This window comes from Garra rufa, chromosome 21 (assembly GCF_049309525.1).
Source record: "Garra rufa chromosome 21, GarRuf1.0, whole genome shotgun sequence".
NCBI classification, from domain to species: domain Eukaryota; kingdom Metazoa; phylum Chordata; class Actinopteri; order Cypriniformes; family Cyprinidae; genus Garra; species Garra rufa.
In genome coordinates this window covers 13,006,479-13,025,848 of record NC_133381.1, presented here as the reverse complement: position 1 = coordinate 13,025,848, position 19,370 = coordinate 13,006,479, and the positions used below count along the sequence as shown (strand labels likewise).

General features: G+C 37.1%; 1 protein-coding gene across 1 annotated transcript; it reads right to left on the bottom strand.

The window, feature by feature from the left end:
* Positions 1 to 7,364: 7,364 nt before the first annotated feature.
* dio2 (iodothyronine deiodinase 2) lies at positions 7,365 to 13,887 on the bottom strand. Its single transcript, XM_073827094.1, has 2 exons — positions 13,332 to 13,887; positions 7,365 to 12,125 (listed from the first exon to the last, which is right to left on the bottom strand). The coding sequence occupies exons 1-2, from the start codon at positions 13,548 to 13,550 to the stop codon at positions 11,568 to 11,570; spliced, it is 777 nt and encodes a 258-aa protein (XP_073683195.1). The 5' UTR covers positions 13,551 to 13,887; the 3' UTR covers positions 7,365 to 11,567.
* Between the last annotated feature and the right edge of the window lie 5,483 nt (positions 13,888 to 19,370).

Below are 19,370 nucleotides of genomic sequence, written 5' to 3'. Positions count from 1 at the left end.
GCACTACCAACCTTTCCACACATAAACAAACAGTGTTCCAACCAATCACCGTCAGGGGTTTGGTGTTGTGGACTTTCCTACTGGTGCTGGGATGTGAGGGAGGCGGAGCGAAAGTCCACAACACCAACTCCCTGACGGTGATTGGTTGGAACACTGTTTGTTTATCTGTGGAAAGGTTGGTAGTGCCGATTGTTTTTTTGGCATATCTCGGACCCTAGGCTGACCAGAGAGACGCGTTTTTTTCACAGACAATTTATGGGGCAGGCAGCGAGCGGATCGTGATGAAAGGTCAGCTGAATTTGACACTTCATGTTTCAGGCTAGAAATCGCTGATACAACCTTTAAACGATTTTTGATTTTAAGAAGAAAGAAACACCATTGAACCTTGCTGACTTTAAAGTATGGACAAAAAATGTTAAATGTTTCAAAATCTAGGAGAAATCAAACAACAAGAAACACAATTGAATAAACAAAAAAAAAAGTAAATGTAGATGTAGATGTTTCAAAATCTACAAAAATGTAAATTACGTCAGAAGTTTAATTTTTAGGATAATTTTTGTGATAATATTTACAAAAAAAATAATTAAAAAATTGGTCCACTGAGAAATTAAAATGGTGTCATGGCCTTTTAAAAGGCTATGACTTTCTTCTGTCGAACACAAAAATAAAATAAAATAGATTTTTGATTTTAAAAATGAAATTAACACCATTGAACCCCACTGACTTTTAAAGTATGGACAAAAAAAATTAGATGTCTACAAAAATGTTTTAAAATATGTTCTGAAAATGACAATAATGTTTAGAAAAGTGTGTCTGCAGTGTGTTTCAGAAAAAAAAGAAGTCCACTAAGAAATCAAAACATGACTTTCTTCTGCATAAATTAAATAAAATTAAATTAAAAAATAAATTAAAAATTAAATTAAATTAAAAATTTAATTAAATTAAAAAATTAAATTAAATTAAAAAATGTAATTTAATTTAATTTAATTAAAAATTGATTTAAAAAAGGAAGAAACACCATTAAACCCCACTGACTTTTAAAGTATTGACCAAAAAATGTAGATGTTTCAAAATCTACAAAAACGTTTCAAAATATGATCTGCGTAAATGATGACAGAAGTGTAAATTAAATTAAATTAAATTAAAAATAAATTAAATTAAATTAAATAGATTTTTTTATTTTAAGAAGGAATTAACACCATTGAACCCCACTGACTTTTAAGTATGGATAAAGAAAAATGTAGATGTCTACAAAAATGTTTCAAAATATGAGTAAATGACGATAATGTTTAGGATGTTTATGATAATATATATATATATATATATATATATATATATATATATAAAAGTAGTTCACTCAGAAATCAAAACCTACGACTTTCTTCTGCATAAATTAAATTAAATTAAATTAAATTACATTTTAAACTTTTTAAAGTATGAACAAAAAATGTATAGATGTTTCAAAATCTCTAAAAATTTTTACAATATGTTTTGAGTACACATTGACAGAACTACCCCTTTAAAAAACTACAACAACTGATGGCATGGACCCACAAATCAGCATCCCAGCATCCCCACGATGATCAATAACGTGTTCCTACCCTCACTTTGCCTCCAACCTAATAAAAGGGATAAAAATCAATATAAAGATGATGACAGATAGTAAACACAACAACGCAAAACAATAGGGGTATGAATCCAGATCAGACATAGATCAGTTTAGTATTGACATACCGCATTTCGCAGCATTTACGGAACACGTATATGGAAAGAACTCTGTGCAAATAGGAAACAAACTCTTAACAGATTTAACATTTAACCAAATTTACACAGCATGAAGGTGCATACCAGGTTTAATGGTCCCTTGCCTGAAAACCTGAAGATTTTCATAAAAGTGCTAATGTTAGTCAATGAGGGGAAAAAAACAAGGGAATTGTATAAAAGAATGCATGAAATAATCTGTAAAGCTTAAAAAACTCAAAGGATGCTTTATGGAACAGTTTAAGTCAGAAAATAAAAAGAGGCTGAGTGTTAAAGGGCTAGTTTACTCTGACATAAAAAATAAATCTGTTATCATTTACTCACATTGCCCTTTGAGTTTTATTGTATTGAAATTCTTCAGAAAACTTTTTTATGCTCCACAGAAGAAAAGAAGTCATACAGGTTTGGAACGACATGAGGGTGAGTAAACGAAGACACGACTTTTATTTTAGTTTTTAGTTCTCGTGTGAAGAGAAAATGTAAATGTAAACACCTAGAAGCCTAATCCTGGTAAGTTTGGTGGCTTTAGCATGAGGGACGAATGAAGAAACATTTTATACATCAGTAATGGCCTATGGAGACAAAATGAGAGTGATGAGCGAAAAAGCATGGAGGAGAGCAATCTGGTCAGAAAAATAAGCATGTTAAAGTTGATTTGACAAGTGCATCAGGCCAACATAAATATTAGGTTTCCGTAACCGAGCTTTTAACTGCGAACAAGGAGGAGTTCGGCCTGTGTTACTATGGAGGTGCAGTGGCAAAACAAAATAACATTTGCGAACGTGTGAATAACTGTTTTCCCTCCTCTTATCATGAAAAACAAGAGATGCTTTCGTGGAGACATACTGCGAACAAACGACTGGAAATACAGACTCCGTCCCGGGGCGGCTGTCAGAACGTTGAAATGTTTTGTCAGAGTAATGAGCCGTGTTGGTCTCACTCCTGCAATAAACTCGGCTTAACCGAAAGACTTTGAGAAGAACTCACCTGAGATGCTTCATGCAGTATCTGCAGTAAATCTTTTTAGAAACGGCATCGTAATTAGCCGACTTGAGAATGTAAGGTGACCCAGTCACTTTAGATGTTCCCTACATAAGATATGGCAGTATTTCATTGCATATTATAAATCTACATGGGTAATTTCTGTGTCAGCTTAACCAGCAGGGCTTTTTTCCCCCTCTGGCATAAGATCATGAGTGAAAACTCTCTATAAAAATTTAATTTACTAGATAAAGCCTTAAAGGGGAAAAATTAAAGTCGTCTACTCAAACAGATATTTTTCAAGGAATGTTTTGGTTTTAGTTGAATGATTTACTTGAGTTTATTTAACTAGCTGTAATATATTTCCGACTAACACCTGTTTCTGACAGCCTACCCATTCTTGTAAACACTGGATATTCTTTCATTTAAGTGGCGTGAAGTTCGTTTGTCAAACCACAGAAAAATGTGTTATTAACCACCCAATTCTGAATGATTAAAAACGGCCAAGTAAATAAAATAAGGTATCTTGAAATCTTGAAAAATATGCAGGAATCCATGGAATAAAATAAAAAAATGTATTATTGTGCCTTTGAATGTCAGAATCGGAATTCAAATTTTTATAGAATACTGTCGTCAAAGATGCCATTGGAGCAAAATGCACACTTTTAAACGGACAGACTGGTCTACATAATATTTACATACAGTATATAGGGGACTTATGTGACCTTGGACCACAAAACCAGTCGTAAGAAGCACTGGTATATTTGTAGCAATAGCCAAAAATACATTGTATAGGTCAAAATTATTTATTTTTCTTTTATGGCAAAAATCATTAGGATATTAAAGGAGAAGTTCACTTCCAGAACAACATCTTGTCTTTCTTTCTTCAGTCGTGAAGAAATTATGTTTTTTGAGGAAAATATTTCAGAATTTTTCTCCATATAGTGGACTTCTATGGTGCCCCGAGTTTTAACTTCCTAAATGCAGTTTAAATGCGGCATCAAACGATCCCAAATGCGGTTGTAAATGATCCCAGCTGAGGAAGAAGGGTCCTATCTAGCAAAACGATCAGTTTTTTATTTTTTTATTACAATTTATGTACTTTTTAACCTTAAACTCTCGTCTTGTCTTGCTCTGCATGAACTGTTTTTTCCGCTTCAAAATCGTCCTACTTTTCTGTTTTACCTAATTTGTTAAGGGTGTTTGATCTTCTCTGCATGTTCACTTTGCAAACACTGGGTCGGTAATTCTGCAGTGATGTAGGATAATTTTGAAATGATTTTTGAAGTTGAGGGAGCTAATAAGATGGGAGTTTTTTTGACATACCCTAACCAGGAAAAAACAGAGTTCTGGCTGAGCAAGACATGATGAGCGTTTTAAGTATATGCATTGTAAAAAAAAAAAAAAAAATAATAATAATTTCACTCTATAAGACCCTTCTTCCTCGACTGGGATTGTTTACAACCGCATTTGGGATTGTTTGAAGCCGCATTTTAACTACATTTAGGAAGTTCAAACCATAGAAGTCCGCTATATGGAGAAAAATCCTGAAATGTTTTCCTTTAAAAAACATAATTTTATTAAGACTGAAGAAAGAAAGACATGAACATCTTGGAGTACATTATCTGTAAATTTTTGGTTCTGAAAGTGAACTTCTCCTTTAAGATCTCCTTAAAGACCATGTTCCATGAAGATATTTTGTAAATTTCCTACCGTAAATATATCAAAACTTAATATATTAAGAAAATCGCCTTTGAATTTGTCTAAATGAAGTTCTTAGTAATGCATATTACTAATCAAAATTAAGTTTTGATATATTTACTATTTTTACACCCTCAGATTCCAGATTTTCAATCCAACTATTGTCCTATCCTAACAGACACCAATGGAAAGCTTATTTATATGATGTATAAATCTCAATTTAAAAAAATGACCCTTATGGCTTTTCTTATCAGAATTGTGAGATATAATGCTAGAATTGCAGAATTTTAAAATATAAACTCAATTTTACCTTTTTTAAATTGTTTTGTTCCATGGCTTTCACAGACTGCTACTTGAAAGCGGTCATTTCTGCCAACAGATAGGCTCCGCCCACAATAAACCGTCATCAGTGTTTGCAAACACCGAATAGACGTTATGCGCAACATTCTGCCGGGTTCTACAAAACAGCCTTAACTACTTCCGGCCGTCCGCTACTGGTACAGCGAAGATAGGGACGTTCTAAAACACTTAACGTGAAAAACGCTTAACGTGGCTTAAAAAACGACCAGGAAACCCCAAATTTATGTCAAACCTTACTTCTAACAAACACTAACTACTGTCAAAAGAACGAGCCCTTATTCCACAGATAAAGTGAATAATATCACGTTAAGCGTTTTCTCCCCCATTGAAGCCCATTATAAGGAAACAGCTTAACGTGGGTTTACCTCAATAGCGATCAGGGAAGACCAAATTTATGTCAAATGTTACATATAATAAACACTTGCTGCTGTCAAAAGAACAAGCTCTTATTCAGCATATAAAGTAATCGCTCCCCTATTCCATTACAAAAAAAGCTTAACGTTAACGTATCTTAACAACGACTGGGAAAAAAAAATTATGTCAAATGTTACATATAATTAACACTTGCTGCTGTCAAAAGAATGAGATCTCATTCAGGATATACAGTGAATAATATCACGTTAAGCGTTAATTCCCCTTCCTAGAAATAACAAAAACAATTCGATGCAGTGATGTCCCTCTCACCCTGCTTGGCAGCAGAGTTTAAAAATAAATCTATTGTTGCCAACCGCAGCTCCGTTTTTGTGTGGTCGATTGTCCCAATAGAATAGAATGAATATTTTATTTTTTTCTCTACCGTAAAACATTACAAATATCTGGAGAAAATGTGATGGCACGCAAAGTTGGTCCAAATTCATGACTTCTTTATTATAAGTAAAATTTGACAGAAGACGTGGTTAAAGTACGCTAAACCAGGCTAAGCTGAGTCCTTATAATGGACTTCTATGGGGAACGCGTAACTTGATATTATTCTCTTTATGCTGCTCGTTCTTTTGACCGCAGAACGTGTTTTTTTTTTTTTTTTTTTTTTTCTATGGGGAATAACGCGTAACATTATACGCTGAATAAGAGCTCATTCTTTTAACAGCAGCTTATTTTGTAAGAACGAGCAGCATAAAGAGAATAATATCAAGCTACGCGTTCCCCATAGTGCATGGACTCAGGCTGGTTTAGCGTACCTTCTGTCAAATTTTACTTATTATAAAGAAGTCATGAATTTGGAGCAACTTTGCGTACCATCACATTTTCTCCAGAAATTTCTAATGTTATATACGTTAAGCCACGTTATTTCCTTATCTATGGGGGACGCTTAACGTGATATATTCACTTTATATGCGGAATAAGAGCTCATTCTTTTGACAGCAGCAAGTGTTTATTAAATGTAACATTTTGACATAAATTTGGTCTTCCCTGATCGCTGTTGAGGTACGTTAAACCACGTTAAGCTGTCTCCTTATGGGCTTCAATGGGGGAGAAAACGCTTAACGTGATATTATTCACTTTATCTGTGGAATAAGGGCTCGTTCTTTTGACAGTAGTTAGTGTTTGTTAGAAGTAAGGTTTGACATAAATTTGGGGTTTCCTGGTCGTTTTTTAAGCCACGTTAAGTGTTTTTCACGTTAAGTGTTTTAGAACGTCCCTATCTTCGCTGTACCAGTAGCGGACGGCCGGAAGTAGTTAAGGCTGTTTTGTAGAACCCGGAAGAATGTTGCGCATAACGTCTATTGGTCTATATTCTCTGCTCTCAAACACTGGGGGCGTGTCCGCTAGCGGCGTTAAAACCACGCCCACTCGCGGTGGGAAAGTTGTCAAATATACAACCTGAATGGATGCTCCCTCAGCAGCTTAATTTAAATAAGGAGACCGAGCTGTTTTGTAAATTATCGCAATCAGGTAATATGCATTTACGTGACAAGGCATAGCTTGCTGCTAGCAACTGTAGGCTGTTAACTAACATTAACAGTAATGGCTATTGAGTGGACGAAGCACTGATGCTAATGCACTCATTGGGTGTCTTAAAGTTCGTCTTGAAGCGTATTTTTAACATGTATAATGTGTTTGCCTTTACACAGACTTTATCATCTTAAACTTCCTGCCGCAAAACCCCAACGCAAATGAAAACCAAATCTGTTTGGCCTCATGAAAGATTAGTCATCTTGCACCTCAGAAACCATCTCTACTAAATATATTTTAGACTAAGCTTAGCTTCTGAGATAGATTGGCTGTCAAATTTGGGCATGAATCTGGATTATTTAATGAGTCTGTAAATTAAATTTAATACCAAGCCAACCAAGTCATCAAAGAGCTTCTGGAAGCTGGCCTCACAAGATTTACATCTTTATGGTCTATTAAATTTATTCACATAAAATTCAGCATCTGTGAGCACAGCTTTTATCAGACGAGCAGGATATATTTTTATGATTTATGACTATTTCAAGCTGATTCATAATAAACTGATGAAGAAAAAATGCATCTAGACATCTGTGCGGCTTCTTAATTCAAGGTCAAAAAATATGAAGTGCATGTGAAGGATGGAGAAAGAATGTTTCAAACACATCTGATCCGATCAATGCGTCTTTATTCAGCCAAACGGCACAATAAAACAAACTTGCCATTAAACATAGTAGGAAACAAGCTGCCAATCAACATTCTTATAGTTCCTTTCGAAATATATGTAAAATACATTCAATATTAATTCATCCCCAAAGTTCTTTTCAGTTTCAGTTGTTAGGCTTTCACAGCATCAGGAAGAAATGAAATGCATGAAGACATAAAAGAAAACCCATAAAACATATTACCCTTTATTTTAACAGCATACCTATTAATATTGCCTTTGAAGTGATGCGTTATGGAAAAAAATGAGAAAACAATATATATGTTGTTAATATTATTATTATTAATTTCATATTTTTATTTTTGCAATAACTTGATCATACAGTTTGCAACTTTACATGTCAAGAATGGTTTCAAGCATGAAAGTTAAACTGATTTTGTTTGTATTAATTTTTTTTTTACTATTGAAAGGCTATTTAATTTATGCATTTCAGCATAGCTCATGGTGATGATTGATAGTCTCATCTATTACAAGTAATGTAACAAACCAGGTTATATTGATTAGCATGGTGAGTTAAGTTTGCTATATGCATATGCAGATATGGCCATATATCAGACTGTAAAACAATAGCTGTAAAACATGATATATAATGTTATATGAAGTCCAAGTTATACTGTTTTAACTAAATTACATGTGCTTTGTAATTCAGCGCAGGTTGGTCATTGAGCATTAAAGATATTTGGAGCATGTTCAGTTTGAACTCTATTCAAAGTGCAAATACTTGGCTCTAGAAGCTAACCTTTATAAGACTTAGATAAAAGCATCATTTTGCCTTATCCGTGTGCTGTATCAGTGACTAAGTGCATCTCCCAAAGCTGCTAAGATTCTTACCAGAGTCATAGAGAGGGCAAATTAATATAAGACGTAAGATTATGTTGATGATAACATAAGAACTGTTAGGGTGGATTACTGTGAAAGTATAGACAGGTACGTAGATGAATAGGGGAAATGAACTCACATTTACAATGCAAGAACTTGTTTGGCCTGTATGGCTGTGGGTTCGTGTCACTGACAAGAAAAAGATGGCCAGTCATTAAATACAGAAAGGTAGGACACAATAGCTTTGTCATCATCTTTTAGGATTTTGAATGCAATACAGTCAAATCCTTACAGCGATAACCTCAGAAAGGGATATTTAAAGGAGAAGTTCACTTCCAAAACAAAAATTTACAGATAATGTACTCACCCCCTTGTCATCCAAAATGTTCATGTCTTTATTTCTTCAGTTGTAAAGAAATTATGTTTTTTGAGGAAAACATTTCAGGATTTTTCTTCATATAGTGGACTTCTATGGTGCCCCGAGTTTGAACTTGCAAAATGCAGTTTAAATGCGGCTTCAAACGATCCCAGCTGAGAAAGAAGGGGCTTATCTAGCGAAACGATCGTTTTTTTGTTTTTATTTGTTTTTAAATTACAATTTTATACTTTTTAACCTCAAAGGCTCGTCTTGTCTTGCTCTGCCTGAATTCAGTTCTTTTCTGGTTCAAGACAGTTAGGGTATGTTGAAAAACTCCCATCTCATTTTCTCCCTCAACTTAAAAGCTGCCTACATTTTGTTAAGAGTGTTTGATCTTCTTTGCATGTTCACTTTGCAAACACTGGGTCGGTATTTTTGCAGTGATGTAGAATGATTTTGAATTTTGATTTTTAAAGTTGAGGGAGAAAATAAGATGGGAGTTTTTCGACATACCCTAACTGTCTTGAACCGGAAAAAAAAACGAAGTTCAGGCAGATCAACCTCATTTGAGATCGTTTGAAACCACATTTAAACTGCATTTTGGAAGTTCAAACTCGGGGCACTATAGAAGTCTTCAATATGGAGAAAAATCCTGAAACGTTTTCCTCAAAAACATAATTTACGACTGAAGATAGAAAGACAAGAACATCTTGGATGACAAGGGAGTGAACTTCTCCTTCAAGGCAAAATTTTAAATTGTGTCATCATTTTCTTATGCGGAACAGAAAATAAGATATTTTAAAATATCTTCTGTGTTCCACAGGAGAAAGAAAATCATACAGGTTTGGAACGACATAAGACTGAGTAAAGTAAATAATGACAGAATTTTTATTTCTGGTTGAACTATCCCTTTAAGAGTTAATTATCTTTAAGAATTTCCTGCCCCCCCTTATCAGATTTATACAACTGCATTAAATATGAATAAAATGTTTGACATTCCTCAGCTTAGACTGTGAGCTGATTTACTGAATGTATTGATATTAGGCCTAGGATCATTTTTCCCAGAGAGCGGTCAGATCACATCCAAACCAAATAGTCCACCGTCGAAGTATGAACATAAACGGCTTATCTTTGAACCGCAGACACATACATTTAAACGCTTGCGTCAACATTTCGTTTAAATTTATACTGGCCGATTTGGCAAACGGCCGCTTTTCTAAGGCATCACATTTTGACCTTATCTGAATAAATGGGAGCAGGTTTTCCCCCCTTGGTCCCGCGTCCTTGTTATGCTCTATAAATGAGAACACTTCTTCACACGCTGCTTAGAATTCTGTTCAGTACCTGTTTACCAGACGCATTCCTTAGAAGGCACACCATGGGACTCTTTCCTAGAGAGGGGCTTGTGTTTGTTGCTGTTGTGTGTGGCTCTCTTTACCGATGCCTCCATCTTTAACGTTGGCAACCTCCCTGCTGCATCGTGCAGCACGGTGCCTTCCAAGACTAAGACAGTCTGTGAATAACGTCTTAGCGGTCCAAATGGACTAGTTCCGCTCGGATAAGCGATGCCCGGCCACAACAAGGGGTTCTGTTTCATGGTGCTTCCCAGGGACATGTTCTCCCTGAGCCTTTGCTATTTAGTTATTGGCAGCCTCGAAGACGCAGAAGTTCAGCCAGAGACCTCTGCGTCACACGGTTTGATTGTGTTGCACATGTTCAGACCCATCACTATGCATTTCTGCAGACACATATTTAATGGGGAAAAAAAGCACATGTACTACACATGAGGCTGGTGCATTTCCTTTTTTTTTCGATTTGTCATCATGCAACGTTTTCTCCATCTGGAGTTTTCCGCTGAACTTTTCCCCTCCCTTTTTCTATCCAATCACCCCTCATTGAAATTTCCAAGAATCAAACACAAAAACGGGGGGAAAAAGTCATAGTCAGCAGCAGTTCCACTTTATTTTTTCTTGCCTTTTTCTCATTAAAAGGAAGAGGACGGTTGTAGTACATGAACAGTTCTGTGAAACAAAACTCAAAGCTTTCAGAGCGATTCAGATTCAGAGTGATTGTTTCAGCATGTTAGCAGTCGTGCTCATTTGGATCAGGACAGAGAGGTGTGGTCTCTCATCCAACCACAGACAGGACAGGGGACCATTTCGTCTGTGATTTTCATGTGCACACCAGCGCCGTATTGACCCAAATGAGCGACTGCTGATTCGTCGACGACATTCGAAAACATTTCTCTAACATTCAGGAGTAAAAGAACTTTTCATCAGCTTTCCTGTACACTGCAGTGAAGCCAAGTCCGGTGGCTGAGGGCCGATTGAGTTAGTAGTTTTTCGCATGCTGGGAATGCTTTTATTACTGGTGCAAATGAACTGAACAGTCTATCAGGGATGTAAAAGCTGATGGTACATGGAATATGAACGATTGTCAGTTGAAGATGGGAAGGGAAAGCATTACAAGCGCATAAACAGGCCACATATTAAAAATAAACATTGAATGTCGATAAAAATAAATTATTCTCTTTTCATATAAAAGATGGGTACTTGTGCTTTCTCTTCTTTTCAGCAATTTGGTTTTCTTTTGTAAGCAATATATGTTATGTCGCATAAAAATATTGCACACTTTAACTCTACATTAATCGCAAAGGAACACGTTATTAATAGTGCATCTACAAATCGTTTTGCTGGCAACAATGCAATCTCAAAATTGAAGTGCAAACCAAACGGTCAGTATTTAGAGTCTATGTTCATTTTATTCTTTTTTTTTTTAAGTGGTTAGGAATGTAGGACACCTGCTGATCATTTTAGACAATTCAAGAAAATGACTTGGAGCCCAGCCCAAGTGTTTCCACCGGAGCCACCGTTAAACAGTTCGAAAAGCACCTTGCCCTCGATTTCTCTGCATTGTACAAAAATAAAATCTTCTAACATTCACAGAAAAGGCTATTGACCTCTTTCCAAGAAATTACCGCTTCCCGTAGCTCTTCTCGAGCCAGTGCCGAATATCTTTAAGGTTGTAGAAAAATGGACCCTTACCCCCGAGGTAAGCGATTTTATTCTTCTGTACGATGCAGACCCGCTCGTAGGCCACACCGTAGGCTACGTTGGCGTTGTTGTCCATGCAATCTGCCACCAATTGGCACTGAGGAGGCAAAGAGAAATGCTCCAGAAGTTTACGGGCGGCAAACATCCTCTCCTCCAGATTACGGTGTTTCCTCACTTCAAACGAAAAGTTCTCCATGGGAGGAGCTGCCCAGCCATCTGAGGGGTGAGCCTCATCGATGTAGACAAGCAGGAAGTCTGCCACATCTGAAAATTCCTCAACCATCCGCCGGAAAATCGGCAGCTGGTTTATAAATGGGGGTCAAGTGGCCGAGCCAAAGTTGACCACTAACGGGCGGTCGGGAGACTCGAAGTCCAGCAGATGGCACTTGTTGCGAGTCCTGCCGCTGACGCTCCAGCGTCTGTTGATGCCGGGGACCTTCACCACCTTGGAGTTTGGAGCAGCTTCGCCCAGCTTCACCTGAACAAAACAGTTTCACATTTACACTTTAATATAACATACACAACGATCTACAGTACCATGCCTAGCGGTTATGCATAGTCTCATGATTACACTAAAAATATTTCACTTTGACTTAGTGGGTTTATTGGCCTCTGTTGTTATGGAAACCAGGTTTGAGATCTCACATCCGCAGTTGTATACATACAAAAAAAAAAAAAACACCCACAAATTCTTTAAGGGTTTGTCACCGCTCTAAACTGATAATGATGTTTTGGGCTTGCACATTTTAACACCATCTGTAAGAACTTTCAAGCATCTTGTAGAAAAAGCAAAGCACTTGATCTCTGATCTCACAAAAGATGTTGGAGCTAGATATTTGTTTCTAGTATGATGTCTATAAAAATGCCATTTCTGTGACTTTATATGTTCTTATGAACTTTGGCACTGTGGAACAGCTGAAAACATACATCCTCTTGACTGTGACATTATTTTGACGCTAAATGATTTCCTCAGCAAGACTTTGTAACCAAACATTTATATAGTTAAAGGTTGAGGATAATGAATGTACATTAAGCTAGTGTATATTACCCCACTGAGTGATTTTTGATTGATTTTTAGTTAAAAAGTAACAGGAATGTGAATCCAGACATTAAATGAATTAAGAGCATTGACCTGAGAGGTCGCTGACTGTCTGGAGGGCAAAGTTCACACACTTCATAAGGATTACACCGCTTGTCACGTTTTGAAGATTGAGCATATTCAGAATTAGTTGGAGGATGTACAACACACTGTAAACAGATGCTTTTAAGAACATCTATTCATCTATTTAACTTGCTGTCACTATATATGTAATTTAGAGCAGCAATTAGTTGGATATTGTAGAAATCATTGGGTAATACTTTATCCCACAATGTCCTTGTTATAATTATTGCATGCAAACTGAAGAGTGCAAACTAATTAAAATTATAACATTTATAACATAATAGCATTTTCAACATCTGTTGTTTTTAAATGCGCTTTAAAACCAATTTTGTCACTATGTGTGTTCATTGATATTGTGGAGCGCGTAAAGTAAATATACTGTAACGTGAACACTAAAGTCTAACCAAACATTGCATTATGTCTACTTAACATTAAAACAACATAGACAAATAAACCCCTAAGCCCTTTGAACTTGAGTCATTCTTCACAGTGAGCAGAGCAAATCTTGTGTTGTCAGCTTACCTGTTTGTAGGCATCCAGCAGAAAGCTGTTCCATATGGAGCGCACGCCGGCTGTGGTTAACATGCGCTGCCACTCACCCGTGGAGCCAGAACAGCTCAGGAGTGACACCGCACGCTTTACCAGCACTATCGAATCATACAGCACGAAAAACAGGCAGTTGGAGAAGAAACCCGGCAAGATCTGCAAAGTTACCAGGAGGTCCACACTAAGCATGCCCATTTCGCGCTGATAACAGGTGGTTGACGCGCACTTTTGCTTATTTAAGTTCACCTTTCCGACTCATCCTGGTCAGATATCATCTCCTCTGCCGTCCCCCTCCTAGGAAACTTTCATTCACCTAAAGAAAGCAGAGCCGACTTAAGGATGTGGGCGTTTTGCGCGCGGTGAGCCCGAATCTGCGTCTCTCCAAGCATCAGGCGTCTTTACGCACAGAGGAGCGCTGGTGCCAAACTTCCCCCTCCTTTTCGCTTTACAATTAACTAAAGGCTACCCGTTGGGCAGGTTCCTGAGTCGCTCTGCGTCTTTTTATACCGTAAATCATTCCGGGCTCTAAAATAAAGCCCGCGGGGCTGGTAGGAGCGTGACGTCATGATGAGGGCTTTCTCTCCGGACGGGACGTGCTATAAAAAGATGCACACACACTCAGCGCTTTTTAACGTCAGTTCCTGATTACAAAAGGACAATACGAGTCCCTGCCTGAAGAGACACGTTTGCATTGATTTGCACGAAATCGGTCTTTTCGGTATAAATGTGTTTTATAGTGATATAGCGAGTTCTAAAAGTTATTGAACACTCTCAGTTGATATTAAAAATTAAAGGATAGATAGATAGATAGATAGATAGATAGATAGATAGATAGATAGATAGATAGATAGATAGATAGATAGATAGATAGATAGATAGATAGATAGATATACAAATGTTAGATAGATAGATAGATAGATAGATAGATAGATAGATAGATAGATAGATAGATAGATAGATAGATAGATAGATATACAAATGTTAGATAGATAGATAGATAGATAGATAGATAGATAGATAGATAGATATACAAATGTTAGATAGATAGATAGATAGATAGATAGATATACAAATGTTAGATAGATAGATAGATAGATAGATAGATAGATAGATAGATAGATAGATAGATAGATAGATAGATAGATAGATAGATAGATATACAAATGTTAGATAGATTCATACATACATATATACATACAGATGATAGACGGATGTTTGATATACATAGATAGATAGATAGATAGATAGATAGATAGATAGATAGATAGATAGATAGATAGATAGATAGATAGATAGATAGATAGATATTTGATAGAATAAGAGATAAATAGATAGACAGACAGATGTTTGATAGACAGCGAGACAGACAGACAGACAGATGTAGAAGTTTGTCCCACATTTCCAATTAAAGACTAAGCCTGTCAGGACAAGGCAGGATATGCTTATTAAGATTAGATCATTGTAGATGCTATAGATAAGTGGATGCTTATCATTTTTGCGGTTGGAGGAGCGTAACTCTAAGCTCTGACGCACAACATTTCATGCAATACTCGCTCGCCCATTGAAAGTGAGTCGAGGGCTGTGGCCTCTCCCACAAATGTTTTTCCATTCTGATTGACAACGTGCAGCCATCCTCAACAGTGTTTGCTCTTGTTTATCACTAAGAGTCCCGATTGCCTGCCAAACTGGTTCGACCGCCGAAGTCAGACGAATTCTTTACGTCTAATGACCAAGTTCATCTGGAGGCGCCGATCAAAGCACTTGAATCTCAGGGTCATCACCCCCAGTGTGAATCCAGATATGCGACTACGGCAGCACTGTCTCCTATCCCATTGACCCAGAAACTTCATGCAAGCCAATTAAGGTCAGGAACACAAGGATTCCTTTGTCCAATGGTCATTTGCATCTCAAACACACATATCAATCTCTACTTGTGTACACAGTGTTTACATGAGAGGCTGCATATAGTCGTTTTCACCTTAGATCTTTGTCCAAAAGAAATCATGGAGGATAGCAGGGGATGGGGACATTATGAAAATCTGTTTATCTTATACATCAGCGATTCCCTGATGAATAGTGCTGTAACAATAGCAGGATTGATGAATATTGCTCTCCCTTTCATGACCAGCTCACGGACTTAGACATTCAACCTAAAGACTTGCGACGGGTTGGCAGGTTCGTCTTCTTTACTTATAGACCAAGCTTGCTCGTGTTTGGGTGTCTGTAGTGTTTGCTACTATAGTTCAACATCTTTCTAACTAACTCCAGGATAGAGCCAGCAAAGTGTCGCAATTATGCCTTTCAGCTCGGTCTAATTCATGTGCTATGATGGAGTGTTGTTTTTGGAAATGAAGTCCTCAAAGAACTTCAGGCAACAGGACATTATAAAAATATGCAGAGCCATAAAGTCTATAATATGCTATGCAGTTTATGTTTACGTGGACATAAATATGTATATTGGCAAAAGTTGCCAGGAGATCCTTGCCAGAGAAGAATAATCATTCACTTTTTGAAGATTATTCTGAGACGGCACTTTATATTTATGCTGCAAATCAATTATTTCCTGCTTAAGCTGTGTTTGTGCAAAATTTTCCCTTTTCACACCATAAAAAAAGATGCCTCCTTGTAATATCGTTCATGTCAACTCATTTTTGACTTTAGGGTCCCTTAGCAGTGCACAATATTCTCACAATATCCTCAAAGCTTCATCGCTGAACTCATAACCCTTCAAGCCCAACTTCTTGTCAGCTGTTATGACAAGAAGTGCTGTAAATGAAAGGTAAAACCGCATTTATGAATATGCTACATCTGATAACACCAGTGCCAGATAGAACTTGATCCAAATGAGTTAATAATTGTTAGATAAGCCTAATTTAACATTAGATGAATGATGAGATATGTAATGTTAAACCTGACCATTACTTCACTGAAGGTGTGGCTGCATACTTTACGATTGCCAAAACACAGCAAATTCAGAGAGTATTCAGACCTCGGTTTATCAGCTATCGCATAAAGCAAACCCCAGGAATGTCAGCAAGGTAATTAGCATTCAAAACAAATGAATAGCAGAGTTAGGCTGGAAATGTTCTACAAACTATTAAAGGCTCTTTTACTTGGTGGCAGCAGTAAAACGAACACATGCTATGATCTCAGCAGCACGCTAGTTGGCTACATTCTCATCCGTTTTAGTCATTCAGTGAGTCAAGGTGGATTGTATGTTTGTGTAATTGTTGTTGCTTGGAATTGTAAACTGCCTCAACTGATTCATATGTTCCCCACAAATATTTACTCCCATCTATGCACTGTGTACAAGCAGGAATTAAGCCAAAAGACAATGAGCTTTAGAATGCAAACTTGGCTTGCGACGGCTTTATCCACAACAATGTATAACAGGATTGTAGCCAAAAATTCAATTACTACCTCTGCATCGAGTGTAAACGGAGAGACGGCGACCTGTTCTAAATGCACTCTCTGTGCACCACGACAACCTGTCTTTCCTGGACTTATAAGAGGTTTAAGCTGTCTCATAAAGTGCATCCAGACTTTGTGCTACTTGGCGCAGAGAGCTGTAAATGTAAGGATAGTTTACGGTGGGCATTTCTGCAAACTTTCCACTCAAATCAACAAATCAGTCTAGTGAGCTCTAGTCTGAGAGCACTAATGATAATGTCTCTATTTTCCACTTTTTCCCATTTTATATATATTTTTATTAACAAATTATATTATCAGCATCATTAAAAAAAAACTTACCATTTGTATCATTTATCAATCCACTTGCCGTATTTATCACAGCGAGTGTCATGGTGGATGCCTAATTCCACTAATTCCAATAATTTCACGGAATGTAGTTTTCAGGCAAGAATGTACTCATTTATAGTTCAAATCCACAGTTTGTTAATAAAGATAACAAATGTCCTATTTGGACATTTGCATCAACGTTTTCGGTAGTGGTGGGCCGTTATCGGCGTTAACGTGCTGCGTTAACGTGAGACTCTTATCGGGCGATAAAAAAAATATCGCCGTTAATCTATTCTCAAAGTTGGGTTGGGAGCTGGGTCTAAACTACGTAAGCTATGATGACTTTCACCTTGATATTTTAGCGCGGATGACGTATACCTAGTCGAATTGCACTGTAGGGGGCGAGAACGAGTCTTCAACTTCTGTGAAATTACCACATCAAATGAGACGTGCAAACATGGATGCAGCTATGAAGCCGCTTCAGGGCAGGTGCGTTGCTATACCATTTTTACTGGGGCACGTGAGTTATAATTTACTTTGATAATCCCGAAATAAAGACATTAAACTATATGCAACAACTGAATTGACGCTTCTAAAAGCAACGCAGTTTAATGGAAGACTATGCACGCAGAAATCCATGCCCGTGCGCGTCTGTGTATTTAACGGCAACGCGCACGTCGTGCAGCCTTTTGCACAGAAGTACTTGGTTACACAAGTTTGTATAGGTAATTATGTTGTAAATGCAATTGTCAAGCAGTTTGTGATGCATTTTGGAAACAGGAGATGAGTGCCTGATCTAATGCGCCACCTGGCCCGTTCTCAAAGACTTACTTTTAGTCATTATTTGGGTAGCACACATATTCTGAAAATGCCTTCAGCAGAATTCAAATTAGCCATTTTAATCTAGATTAATCTAGATTAATTCCAAGATTTAATCTAGATTAATCTAGATTAAAAAAATTAATCTATGCCCACCCCTAGTTTTCGGACATGTGAGCTCCAGGGCGTGAGTGGTCTTTCGGTGCTCATGATCCCGAATTTCTTTGGCCAGATCTTCTTGAATTTACAGCTGGATCTGATGTCTCTATAGTGGTTAAACATGAGATATAATTTGTTTTGGGTAAATATAAATGGGCCATGTTTGGTCTCACTAAACTATTATTTGTTCCAGAGCAAATTGGCAAAATCTCATCATGTTTATGTAAGGGATAATCAACGGTTTGCCGTGTGTTAAAGGATTTTAAATGCACGACGTGGAGGCTAATAACCGCCCGACGCGAAGCGGAGGGTGGTTGCCTCCGCGAAGTGCATTTTAAATCCTTTAACGCACGGCAAGCCGTTGATTATCCCGCTTATTCCATGGTTATAGACAAAATAAAACTAGGATTGATATTTGACTGAATGGATAAAAAAGACGGTTATTTTCGTCAGTTATGACACGCAGCTCTAGCATTCTGGCCGTTTCAAATCAGACTCAGAGATTAAATAGTCCGGTAAAATCACATTTATTTGAATGAAATATAGCATTTGTTTCAGTAGATTATCGATCGACCAAGAGAGAGTGTGAAGGCAAGAGAGATGACAGTTGTGTGTGTGCGTAACGTTACCTGCCTGCATGCTGTGCGTCTCTCTCTACAAACAACAATTCATTCAAAAACAGCAGTTTTACCACCCCGTTGCTGATGAATATAATGTAGCGATCTAGTATCTATGCTATTTTAATAAGGATCGCAGGCAAACGCTGACAAGAAATTTATGTATGTGCGCAGCACAATGCTATCTCCGACCTCTCTCTCTCTCTCTCTCTCTCTCTCTCTGTGCTTTTGCGTGCATCAATTAAAGCAGCGCATTAATATAGAACGGTGATTAAACTGACTTGGAACTACCTGTGCATTAAACGGTTTTACTGCACACCTGCCAGCCAATCAGAATCCAGTATCCAGACATTCCATGGAATAAGTCAATTTAATGCTGTATATTGAAGTACTGCCTTTGTACATGTGACTGAATTGCCTAACAGCTTTTATGATGGCTGTTGTTGTTGTTTTTTATTAAATATTATAATTCAATACATAATATTTTATTTTTAAAAAGTAGTATTTATTAAAAGTGTTTAGTATTGAGAAACAGTGTGTGTTCGTGATGGTGATTTTAGTTACATTGTTCCGCCAGTAGATGGCGACAAGAGACGTTTACATTGAAAAGATGACGCTATAAACAGAAGTTATTTTTAGTTTCAGCTTGTTCAACAACAGCTTGATGCAGTGAACAAATGCA